The sequence below is a fragment of the Arachis ipaensis genome, chromosome B1 (assembly GCF_059453495.1).
Source record: "Arachis ipaensis isolate K30076 ecotype BB chromosome B1, ASM5945349v1, whole genome shotgun sequence".
Taxonomy (NCBI): Eukaryota; Viridiplantae; Streptophyta; class Magnoliopsida; order Fabales; family Fabaceae; genus Arachis; species Arachis ipaensis.
Window position 1 is genome coordinate 9,459,798 of NC_142436.1, and position 12,674 is coordinate 9,472,471.

The following is a 12,674-nucleotide window of genomic DNA, read 5'->3' on the forward strand; positions in this document are numbered from 1 at the left end:
TTTTCTTTTTCCTTCTTATACTCATGATAAGATTGACTCCATGGTACGTCAATTCTTGTAGAAAGGTAATGCGGATGGTAGAGGTCTTCCATTAGTAAAATGAGAGAAAGTTATGGCTCCTAAGAATCTACGAGGGCTTGGAGTTAGAGATTCGCAGTGTGCTAATATGATGCTTATTGGTAAATTGGTTTGGCAAATGTTGAAGGATAAGGATCGGTTGTGGGTGCAACTTCTTTCTCATAAATATTTGAAGCAAAATCGGGATTGGGGATCGGCTAAATATGGTTCTTTTGTGTGAAAAAGCATCTCCAAAGTCTATATGACCATCAAAAAAGGTCTTGGGTGGCATACAGGGAGTTCCCTTCAATCCTCGTGGTATGATCCTTGGAGTCCTTTAGGTATTTTTGTATATTCTCTCCCATTTGTTCATGTTTCTAATTGATTGCTCAAGTTGGATGATGTTTACTATGATGGGATTTGAAAATTTGGAAACTTTTCCACCCCATTCCCGAGGATATTGAATCCTTTGTGGGGTTATTCCTCCTCCTGAAAAGAACACGAATAAACCGGGTTGGATTTGAAAACCGATTGCTTCGAAAGGGATATACTACCAAAAGCGGGTACAATTGGCTTGCACATATGAAATTTGAATGGAGAGATGACGGGAAGCTTTTCATTTTAGAAACGGTCAGATTTTTTTTTTTGGCTTGCACTTCATAATGTCATTCCCACTAATGTCTTCAGTTATAAAAGGGGTTTAGCGGTGAGTGACCTTTGTAATAAATGTGAAAATGATTCTGAATCTGTGTTACATTACTTTCGAAATTGTTTCACTGTTCATGATGTATGAAATTCTTTAGATCCTTCTATTGTTGACCGTGCTAATGCTTTTGATTTTCAATCCTGGATTACTAGCGTTATTAATGGTAAAGAGGAAGTAGTGACTGCTGAGATTTGATAGATTTAGCGAAATACATGTAATGATTTCTTCAACCCGAATGAACCATGGCCTTGGAGGAAAATTTTTGCCTTGCGAGAACCTTGGCGAATGAGTTGAAAAGGGTGAAGAAGGATAGAAATTTTTGAGATTATGTAGTCCAAAAATTTTTGTGGCAACCCCCCCCCCCAAAATGTTGTTAAAGTCAACTGTGATGCTAGTGTTTTTTCAGACTTTCTTGTAGCAGGCTTTGGGTGCATTATCCGTGATCATTATGGCACATGGGTTCTAGGTAACTTGGGACATCTGCCATTTGATGGCATTCTAGAATGATCTTATGATTACGCAAGAAGTTGGTTGTGATTCGTTGATTTGTGAAACTGATTCTGTGGAAGTGTATCTTTGGCTGAACAATATTATCAATTATGTTGCAGGTGATAATATGGATATTATCGAAAAGATTATGGAATTGTTAAGTAAAAACTGGGAGGTGTCATTCATTTGGGTTAGAAAAGAAGCTAATGTTGCTACTGATTGTCTGGCTAAGATAGGGACTAAGAGTGTTTATTCTCAATTAGTGTGGATTCAGCTAAGTGATAATTTCAATCAGATTTTGTTGAAGGATTCTGCTATGTATTTTTTTGGTGTTGTGTTTCTGCTTGTTTTAGTTTTTGTTATAGGCACCAAAAAAATATCTAAGTTCTAAATTTTTGTTAATTTTTGAATAAAATTTTTAAATTATTACCACTCTTTATCTTCAACTTCAACTCCATCACCATTTCTTCTTCTCCAAATCTTAAACTTTCACATTCTTTTATTACCACCATCTCTCAAAACACCAAAAAAGCTGTCCCCATCACCATTTTTCCGTCACTCCCCACCACACCACCTCTACATTAATCACAAAATTGTACTTCACTATCCACCGCACCACCTCACCACTGTCACATCTCACATACATTCACTAACAACAATAATAGAGATAAAAGAGACAAAAAAAATTGAAGTTAGAAATAGATCAAATTAAAAGAAAAAATAAAAACAAGTATAGAGGTTGAGAGAGAGAGAGAGAGAGAGAGAGAGAGAAGAAAAAATAAAAACAAGTATAGAGGTTGAGAGAGAGAGAGAGAGAGAGAGAGAGTACACTAGAGGAGGAGGGAGGATGAGGTGGCAGTGGTAGTCACCCATCACCCCATCCTTTGTCACTATTCTTGTCTCCTGCGACACAATCAGCGTCGATTTCTCCTCTGTTAATGCCAACATCGTCAGGGGTGCCACCTTGTTTAAAGTACCCAAGATTCCTCGATCTTTTTCCATCATCCTTTCCTTGATCTTTTTTGTTTTTCTAAAAAAAAATGTAAATACTTTTATGGTTTAATTGCTCAGAATTGTTGTTATTGTTGTTGTTAAAGGATGATGTGATTATGGCTGTGAAAGTGGAGAAGGAAGAAAGTGGGTTGATGGGGTGGAAGGGTTGAGGTAGTTAATGTTGGGGTCATCATAGTGGTGGTGGTGGCAACAGTGGCGGTGGTAGAGTAATAAGGAAGAGAGAAGGTGATTAAAGTGATGGTTATGAAAAATTATAAAAATTTATGATCTCGAAAAGAAGAGATAGAAGTAGAGTTGATGTTGAAGATAAAGAGTGGGATAATTTAGAAATTTTATTAAAAAGTCAAAAAAATTTAAAATTTAAGTATTTTTGTCACACGAAACCCATTTTTTATGGGTAAATACCCAACCCAGCCCTGATAATTTTTTCAAATGACTACGAGGCCAAAAAAAAAAATACCCTTTTCAACTCTTGATATTTAACTTCGTGAGACTAGTTAGCCCATCTGTCAATGATTTCTCTTCAAAATATACTTATATGACACATTAATCACTAATATATCCTCTATTTAATTTTATAAGTAAAAAAAATTTAAAATTCATTAATATTTCTTAGTTTTACACAACAAATTTAGTTAATGTATTTGAAATAAATAATAAAAAAATAAAAATAAAAACTAAACGCCCTTGGCAATTATCCTTAAAAGACAATGAGACTCTCAACAAAAAAAAGTTGTTAATCCTAGTTGATTTTTAATAGATAAATCAACAGTTTAACATATTATGTAAGCTTATTTCGTTAATACAGAAAAAAAATATTGACAGAGAGGCTAATTAGTCTCATAAAAGTAAAGATTAAGAGTCGAAAAGAGTTTTTTTTTTGTTGAGAGTCTCGTTGTCTTTCGAGATAATTGTCAGGGGTATTTAAAATTTTTTTCCGAGTATAACATTAATTTTTTTCTTTAATGAGTACTTTTGTCAACATTCATAAAATTTATAGATATAAATAGTTATTTTTTTCTTACATTAATTAAATCTTTTCTAAATTTTGGCACAATTTTATTTGTTATTTATTCTCTTAATAACATAATAACTTAAATTATTATACAAAATTATTTTATATCCTCGCTTTGTTTTCTCTTATTTTATTTCTTTAATAAATCTGGGCTATAATAGGCCTTTTTTTTTACATGGCTTCGTCAGGTCTCTAATTAATAATAAAATATATTACAGTAAATAATTAAATTTATTTCTAAAAGATCAATAATTCTTTAAATTAGTTTTAAAATATTTTTTTAATTAAATTTATCATTCAAATATTTTAAATTAATTACATTAGTTCTTTTGTCATTTTTTTTATTGATGGTATCAAAATTTGTTAATGTGACATGTTAAGTAACACCACAACACACACCTATGAATTTTAATTGACTATTAAGATAATAAATTTATTGAATTAAATCAAATCAAAATCTAATTAAAAAGAGAACTTGAAGCATTGGAATATCTCAATTCAGAGTTTATTTGATCTAATTTTATAAATTTATTATTTTAATCATCAATTAAGACTATTAGATATGTATTATGATGTTTTTTTTTTTTTTTTTTACCAAAGATAGGAGATTCGAACCCACAACCTCTTAATTGAGTATGGAGAGACTATGCCATTTGAGCTATTACTCATTGGCATATTATGATGTTACTTAATATATTATATTAACAAATTCTGATATAATTAACAATAAAAATGACAAAAAAATTAACATGATTAACTTAATATTTTTAAAAGATAAATTTAATTAAAACAATTTAAAAAATAAATTTAAAAAACAAATAATCACTAAAAACTAATTTAACCGTCTACTCAAATATATCCATAAGAAAGTATATAACAAATGCTAATGTCCTACCGTAGTAAGTGCAATGAGGCCGTTATATGAAAAACTGAAATTAAAACAGGATAAAGTTGTATATTTAATACAATATTATTTAAAAATATTTAACATTTATTTTTATGGTAATTTAAAATATATAATAGGAATAGCTAACCAAATTTTCCCAGTTAATAATAACTGTAATTACTTAACCTGCCATTAAAACGACTTATTATTAAGATTTGTATTTGAGAAAGAATTTATTTATGATGTGTCCTAAAAATTTAAGATTATAAAATAAAAAATTTAAGTTTTTCATGTATTTATTTTATATTTATTAAATAAAAATATTTAAAATTATTTACTAGTGATAAATTTATTATGTGCTTTAATAACATATATTAGCTAAATTCTTTGAAATAGAGTAGTTGACTTAACTAAATAATAAAAATATTATATAAAAGAGAAAAATGTTATATATTAATCATAGTCATAAGAATTGGATTGGATCGACCAATTCGACTAAAAAATCAGTGAATTAAATTCTCAATTGATTTGGTCTAATTTTAAGACCGCTTAAAAATAAGAACCGATCAAAGTCAATAAAAATCATAAAAAATCGATCTAATCAAACTGTTCGAAAAAAAATTTTACAATTAATGAAAAATGTGGTTCAAATTTGGATCTTCTTTACAATTGCAGGCTTTTTTTGCCACTAAACGATATTATTACTTATTCTTTTATATTTAATTATTAATTATATAATAAAAATATATAATAATTTTTTTAAATATTATTTTAATTTTATACTCAATTAGATTTAAATTAATATTTTTTATTATTCTTAATTATTAATATAAATATTATTAAAATATATAAACAAAATATCAAATATTTTTATTAATTATAATATAATTAATATTTTATAATTATATGATATTTATTAATATTATTTTTTAATAAATATATATAATATATAATAATATAATAAATATAAACTAATTAATTAATTATTAAAATAAAAAATAGTTACTTTAATATAAAAACAAATTTAAAAAATTTTTATAATAAAAAAATACTAAATTTTATATACTTATTGAATAATAACTAAATTATAACTTGTTGATTATAATTTATTGAAAATTGATTATTTTTAAAATATTAGTGAAAATATGTATTCATACCCTGATTCAAAACTTAAAGTCAGTCCCATTAAAGAGTGAAAGACCCAACCCAAAAAATATTGGCCATCACGCCTATCCGACCTCTTCAAAGAGGTCGGGCACCACTAAGAAAGCCCAACTTACTTGCCTAAAGCAAGTAACTACCCCAAGATTCTCTTCACTTCATTTATAAGAGAGATATTAACAAACTCACAAGATAAAGGGAACTAATATGCTAAAAACCTACCTAAAGTCCTTGCTAACTCAAGTATCGGAGTCTCTTACAGGTATCACCTTCCACCTCTTCACAAAAAACTCAGATAGCGAACCGAAACACCTCAGAACGAGATCAAGTCAGACGTAGTCCTATAAAAAATCTGGACCTCACGTTCAGGGTTAAATTAGAGTTTTAGGTAACTCTCAGAACAACATGTATTTTAAATTTTAATTTTTTTATTTACATAGAACCAATTTTACCTGTTTAACTAATGGCTCATCGGTTAAACCAATAAATTAGTAAATTAATAGTCTAATTAATTTGATTATCGATTCGATTTTGACAATTATAATATTAATTTAAGTCAGTATTAATAAAAAATATATAATAAAATTGAATCAAAATCTAAAAAATAAAAATAAAACAGTGGATCTATATTTCTTTTATTCAACCATCAATTTATTTATGTATTAATGTTAGTTGCAAAACGACAAGAAATTAAAAAAAAGATTCTCAATAAATATGAGTGAGTTTCATGTTACCATTCACACGCAATATTACGAATGGATATTCTCAATTATTAAAAAAATTAAAAGTATAAAGTGTGATATCTAAATCTCTAACTTTTTATTGTTCTTTTTTATATTTATTTTTAATTTTATTTATAAAATTAATGGTGAGAGATTATATTTTATTTTTTCAATTATTAAAAAAATTGAGAAAATTCATTTCCCACGTTACTAAAAGGGTTCATGTTCAATTATTCCCAGTTTTTTTTTTTTTTTGGTCATGCAATTATTCCCAGTTGAATTAACGAGTTTTCGAAGCAAGATGTGGGTTTTGACTTTTGACTTTTTGGAGAGGCACAAGATGGGCCATTAATACACACCTCCAACTAGTTATAAAATATGAGTGATGACTACTAATAGTCCGCTCATTCTAAGGGCCGTCTCCCCAATGCCGTCTGACTCTGACATCTCCCTGCCACCCTGTTCTAACTTGAGAATGAATATTTTCGTTTTTTTTTTTTAATTGATAGTATAAATGATGTTTTTATTTTTATTTTTTTTCATATTGTTTTTATAATTGATTTTGTTCTACCTATAAAATGTATAATAAAAAATTACATTTTACATCCTCAAATGAGAAAAAAGAATTGAGAAAATCTAGTTTTCTCCAACTTCACACCATACATGGCCAAATCGCAATTACTATCAGTATCTTATAATTGCCCTCAATAATATCTATTCATAATAAAACAAAGGTAAATACTATGTTATAGAAATAAAAAAATTTCTAGACTTATAAAATATTCGTGTCATATTTTAAGGATGGCATGTGGCGGATTGAACAATTCTAAAATTTTAGAATTGATGTAGACAAATATAGTTTATAAATATTTTCATTTTTTGCAGGTAGAATAACAGCTCCATTAGAAAACAAGTATGATAATATTTTATAATAATTTATTATGTGTTGGACTTACTACATTAGATTAATATGTTGCTTCATATAGTTATGGGTTTATAAAAAAAATAAATATAAAATTAATTTTTTATTATTGTCCAAAAAAAAGTTATCATCAATTCTAATTCACTTTTTTTTGGCTTTTGTAGCTCTTTTATTAATGTGCTATTTTTTAAAAAAATTATTTTTAAAATATTATTTTTAAATTAATTATTTAAATAGTACTCTTTTATTAAGGTGGCAACAGATTTATTATTTATTTTTAGTTATAATTAATTATCATAATATAGAAAATGACATCTGAATAATTAATTTAAAAAAAAGTGACATTTTGATACTAAATTTTGAAATAGACGCACAGCAATAAATTATAAAATTGTCGGTCTTTGTTACATAAGTATATAAGAGTAAAAAAACTAATTAACTTAGCTGGGTATTTTAATTTGTCTAGCACAATCTATAAATTAACCACAACGATAAACTGGGTAAGATCGAATCAATATTAAATCATTTTTTTTTTATTTTTTTCAAAAAAAAAAAAAAAATCAACAATCTCATATCTAAAATCATAAAAATATTCGTATGTTGTTGAACATCAATTTTGTTGGCTTTTATTTATTTTCCATTATGGTCAATTGAACCATGTTCTAAATAATTGGTGCTTGAAATAGAGCAATATTAAAAAAACAAAAATGATTCTAAAAATTCTTTATTTGTGGTTATATAAAAAAAACATAAAGTATGCATTAATAAAACTGTTCTCTTCAATTTTTCATGTCACCGTTTTTACCAATCCAATAATATTCATACATATTTTAGAAGATTTTACAAGGAATAGGTTATTAATTATAAATAAGTGACTTGAAATTACAAATTCTAATGTGAGATTAAATTATATTTAGGGTAAAAAACACAAATAAACCAAGAGGGGAAATTTGTTACATAAATAAGCCAAATGAAAAAGAGATCCACGAATCAGCCAAACCCTATTTATATACAATTTGAACCTAATTAGTTCGAACCCTATTTACCCATAAATCGAACCTAATAGGTTCGAACTTCAACTTTATAATTCGAACCTAATTGGTTCGAATTATTACCGATTTTGTCCCTCAAGTAATTCGAACCTAATTGGTTCGAACTACGTTCAATGCAATTTGAAGCTAGATGGTTCGAATTAGTAAGGAACGAAGCTGCATATGTTACGTGCATGGGATCGGAATTTATGAATACGTTTTGTTTAGGTAGTATTAAACGAAATGTATGCTGAACACGCATGAGAATAAATTAGTGTACGAGTTACATTATGAAGACATGATGCGGCAATTAAATAACATCAAAATGCAAAGTACAAATGTTTTCTCTCTAACACAGACATACATCTAAAGGTGGATACAAAGTAACACTGGTAACAAAATACATAGACGAACATGGGTAACATACAACTAGGCACATAAATCATCTAAAAAGGTGCGACCCCGTGAAGCAACGACGTGGAACCCGTGTCCTCTGACCTCTCCGGATAAACGGCTCCTGATCCTCGATCTCCTCGTCCTCGTCCTCGTCCTGCGGGGCTGGCTGTGCAGGCGTCCTAGGCTGGACATGTACCGGTCGGGATGAGGACGGCCCGACAACTGAATGTGACCCAGCAGTATGTGCCGACGCTGGGGTACCACCCAAAGCGAAATACTCAGGAAGAGGAACGGAGGGCGGCTCATTCAGATCGACATCTAACGGTGCCTGTGTCCCCGTCGTCTGACTCCGCCCAGGGACAGCCTCATCATCATGCATGATGGCACTGATGTCATCAAAGAAGGGGGATCCAAGATCCCCGTCAAACCCAACACCGGCAAGTAGGTCTGAAAACGTGCTGCCTGGACTCACCCATGGCCTACTCTCCTGAGGTGTGGGGTCGTAAGGTGGAACTCCAACTAAGTAATCTCCCAGCGGCACCTCCCCAAGTCCAGCCTCAGCATGGGGAGCAGGATCTCTGGTGGCGTACCCCTGTCCACCAAGGCCACCAGCCTTACGACCGTCCTGGCCCTCGACGGGTGCCCTCCGTCTGCCTCCACGCCCTCGTCCTCGACGACCACCCCTACCTGCCTCATCAGCCTCGTCGATAGCCCGCTCCAGCCACCTCCACTGACGCTGGCTCCGTCGTGTCCTGACACGAGCTCTCCTCTCAACCCGACGCCTATCAGGGACGTCGTCGACTCGATCCATGTCAGGAACTCGACCAGGACCCCTCTGTGACGCCTCGACAGGAATAGGAATGCCCCTCGGATCCCCCAGATGAATATCGGGTGACAAGAACCTCTTCCCATGCTGGCTCCACCAGTCTAGATAGGCGTGCGAAGGTCCAGGATCGGCAACAACATCGAACCGGAGGACGTGGTCCGCACGGGTCTCCCAATGAATATGCCAATCCGGTAAGGCAGACGGGAACCAACGATCACCGCCTCTCCCGTCCTTCGACATCAGAAAGTCGATGTTCAGGGCGGGACGCGGGAGGGGCTGCACACCACCGAACTGCGGTAGCACCCTGTCTACCTGATGCCACTCTACGACGGCAAAGTATATCAGCGACGTGACAGAACGCCACACTGCCATGTGTCGAGGCTCCAACACCTCCGGATGCACAACCTGAAGTACCTTGGGGGAGCTATAAGGCATCCAGATAAACTGCACAAATAAATACCGATGTTGTCACGCCAACTGGCTATACAGAAACATTCGATGTCTACTTATTTAAATAAAAGTAACAGGAAGAACACTCACATCCCTGGCCTGTAACCTGTCTATCTCCAGTCTCGTGCTCTGCAGTTGAGGACCCTTCTGGCTGTAGGAAGGGCTGTAACCTGACCACCTGCAGGGCACATGGGTGTTACATTTATTCAGAATTATGACAGATTTGTAATACTCACAGCAGCTATCACAACTTGAAATAGAAAAGCCTGACTAGCGTACCTCGATGCCAAAGGCCAGCTGGACGTATCATACCCAGCAGGCCTAAACCTGGGAAAGCGCCAGAATATCCAGGACTGAAGTAGCTGAAGTGGGCCGGCTAGCTTGACCACATGTCTGTTTGCCACTCGACACATGCACCGGTACAACCACGCCAATGCTGCAGACCCCCAACTGTAAGAACCCATCTCCTCAATCCTAGCTACGTACGGAAGCCATCTGATGTGAATGCGGTTGCCGGACTTGTCGGCAAACAGCTGAGTGGCCAACAACATCATGATATAGGCACGAGCGAAGCGCCGCACAGTGTCCTAATCGGCTCCCTCGGGGCACTGTCCGAAAGTCTCCTGGAACCAGGTGCAGTTTACTGCGAACTTCTGAACCTGGCTCGGAGGAGGTATCACTCCAAGCAACTCCTCAAACCACACCCAAGCTGGACGTCCACCCTCGATATACAGATGGAAGTCTGTAAGGCAACCGCTGACATAACACCCGTCCACTGCCAACCCCAACTGGTATGCCACGTCCTGAAGCGTGATCGTGCACTCTCCGAAGGGCATGTGGAAGGTATGCGTCTCAGGACGCCACCTCTCGACGAAGGCGCTGACAAGGAGCTCGTCTAACCGGAACCATCTATCGTTCAGTCTAGCCAGATGGTATAACCCGGCCATCTGCAGGTACGGAACATAACGCTCATCGAGTGGCATGCCTTGTTGCCGCCACATGCTCCTGATGCATCGCTGTGGCTGCGCATTAAATGGACCACATTATTAAACCACGTACAATAAACCACTTACCCTAAACCACCAACTAAACCGCATGCAAAACCACTAAATTAAACCATTTGCAATACCACTACAACAAACCACTAACAAAACCACCTAACATAAACCACTTACATAAACTATTCACAGAAGCGCATATAAAACCACTTACAAAAACCCACTTACCAAAAACCGCCCCCTAAACCGCATGCAATAACCTCTAAGCTAAACCATTTGCAATGCCACCCCGATAAACCACTCACATATAGAACCGCTAAAACCACATGCAAAACCACTAACTCAAATAAACCGTGTGCAGAAACTTTTCTATGTACTAACCTCGTCGTTGATGACCCCGACTATATGAGCAACCCCATCCAACCGGTACAGCCTTGCAAGATCGTCCCCCATCAGCTGAGTCTTCGGTTCTACTATTTCTCGGATCGAATCTGAGTCGTTTTCTCTGGGATTTGGTGGCGTATGGAAAATGATAAGTGATTCGAATCTGCTTGATTCGAACTCCTTATATAGCACAATCACTCATAATTCGAACCAATTAGGTTCGAATTATTTGATGCACGTAATTGAACGTAGTTCGAACCAATTAGGTTCGAATTATAAAGTTGAAGTTCGAACCTATTAGGTTCGAATTATGGGTAAATAGGGTTCGAACCAATTAGGTTCGAATTGTATATAAATAGGGTTTGGCTGATTCGTGGATCTCTTTTTCGTTTGGCTTATTCATGTAACAAGTTTCCCCCATTGGTTTATCTGTGTTTTTTACCCTTATATTTACTTGTAAATTATTCTTTTTCTTTTTTTCTAATAGTAATTATATAAATAAGCAATATATAAATAAATTACTATTATTAAAACCACTACAACAATATAGATTATTTTTTAGGGTTATATATATCAAAAAGAATTAAAATTTGTCAAAAAAAATAAATATTGACACTATTTTAACTATAAAAATATGTTAATAAAAGTTTTATCAAAAATAGTATTTTTAACATATAAGTAATGGTGAAAAAAGTTTAAATCTTATTTTGATAAATATCGGCTGTCAAAATAATTTATTAAAAAAATTTGAGAATATATTTTTTGTAATACTTATTAACCGTCAAAAATATTATTTATTTTGACACTTATTGACCATAAAAAATTCTCAACAAAAATTTTTAACAAAGAATGAGATGAGATCTTGAAACTGAAGAATAATTTTGAAGACAAAGAATGAGTAGTATAATCCCAAACTGAGAGCAGTGTGATGCCAAAATTGACGTAAATTGAAAATAAATAAATGTCAAAATTGAAGAGTAATTTTCTACGGTCAAATTATTCATCAAGAAAATATAGAGAATTTGATATTTGTGATATTTGTCAAAAATATATATTAATTTTTACACTTAATTATGACTGTTAAAAAAAATGTTAAAATAACTCTCTTTTCTTGTAGTGATTTTGTTGTTTGTGTTCTTTTAATTTTAACAAAAAAGAACTTGATCATAGATTAATGATTATATTATTTATAATAATTATAACGTAAATTTTATTATTATTTTGTTGCTTTCAATTTTAATATAAACTTGATTTTGTATTTTTTATTTTATTAATCTGTTTATAAAATATAAAATTATTAGTATGTTTATGAAATATAAAATTATTTATTTATTTTACTAACCTAAAATTTTTTTATTTTTTAGTAAAAATATATTAATTTTTTTCAAAAATAGAATAAATCGTTCCAATCTAAATCGCAATAATTTGGATCGAATTAGATTGAATTTAAAAACAAAATCAAATTGATCTAATATAAACCACAACAAATTATATATTTCAAATCGAAATAATTTTTTCTTCAAAACCGATATAAATCGCACCGCAGACACCCTCTATTTGCATAAGAATAATGTTTCTGGAAATGCTTGGGTAATAAGTGTTTTTAATAACAAAGTT

At 32.5% G+C, this 12,674-nt stretch overlaps 1 protein-coding gene across 1 annotated transcript; it reads right to left on the reverse strand.

The window, feature by feature from the left end:
• Window positions 1-8,445: 8,445 nt before the first annotated feature.
• Window positions 8,446-9,985, reverse strand: LOC148575678 (uncharacterized). Its single transcript, XM_088501554.1, has 3 exons — window positions 9,955-9,985; window positions 9,766-9,845; window positions 8,446-9,669 (listed from the first exon to the last, which is right to left on the reverse strand). Exons 1-3 carry the CDS (start codon window positions 9,983-9,985, stop codon window positions 8,446-8,448), a joined length of 1,335 nt encoding a protein of 444 aa, XP_088357680.1.
• Window positions 9,986-12,674: the final 2,689 nt, after the last annotated feature.

Excerpts from the sequence above, each read along its gene's own strand:
- LOC148575678 (XM_088501554.1), bottom strand. The coding sequence starts at position 9,985 with ATGATACGTCCAGCTGGCCTTTGGCATCGAG. Across the intron at positions 9,846-9,954 it reads AGCTGGCCTTTGGCATCGAG|GTTACAGCCCTTCCTACAGC; the intron begins GTACGCTAGTCA and ends GCAGGTGGTCAG. Across the intron at positions 9,670-9,765 it reads ACAGGTTACAGGCCAGGGAT|TTTATCTGGATGCCTTATAG; the intron begins GTGAGTGTTCTT and ends TTATTTGTGCAG.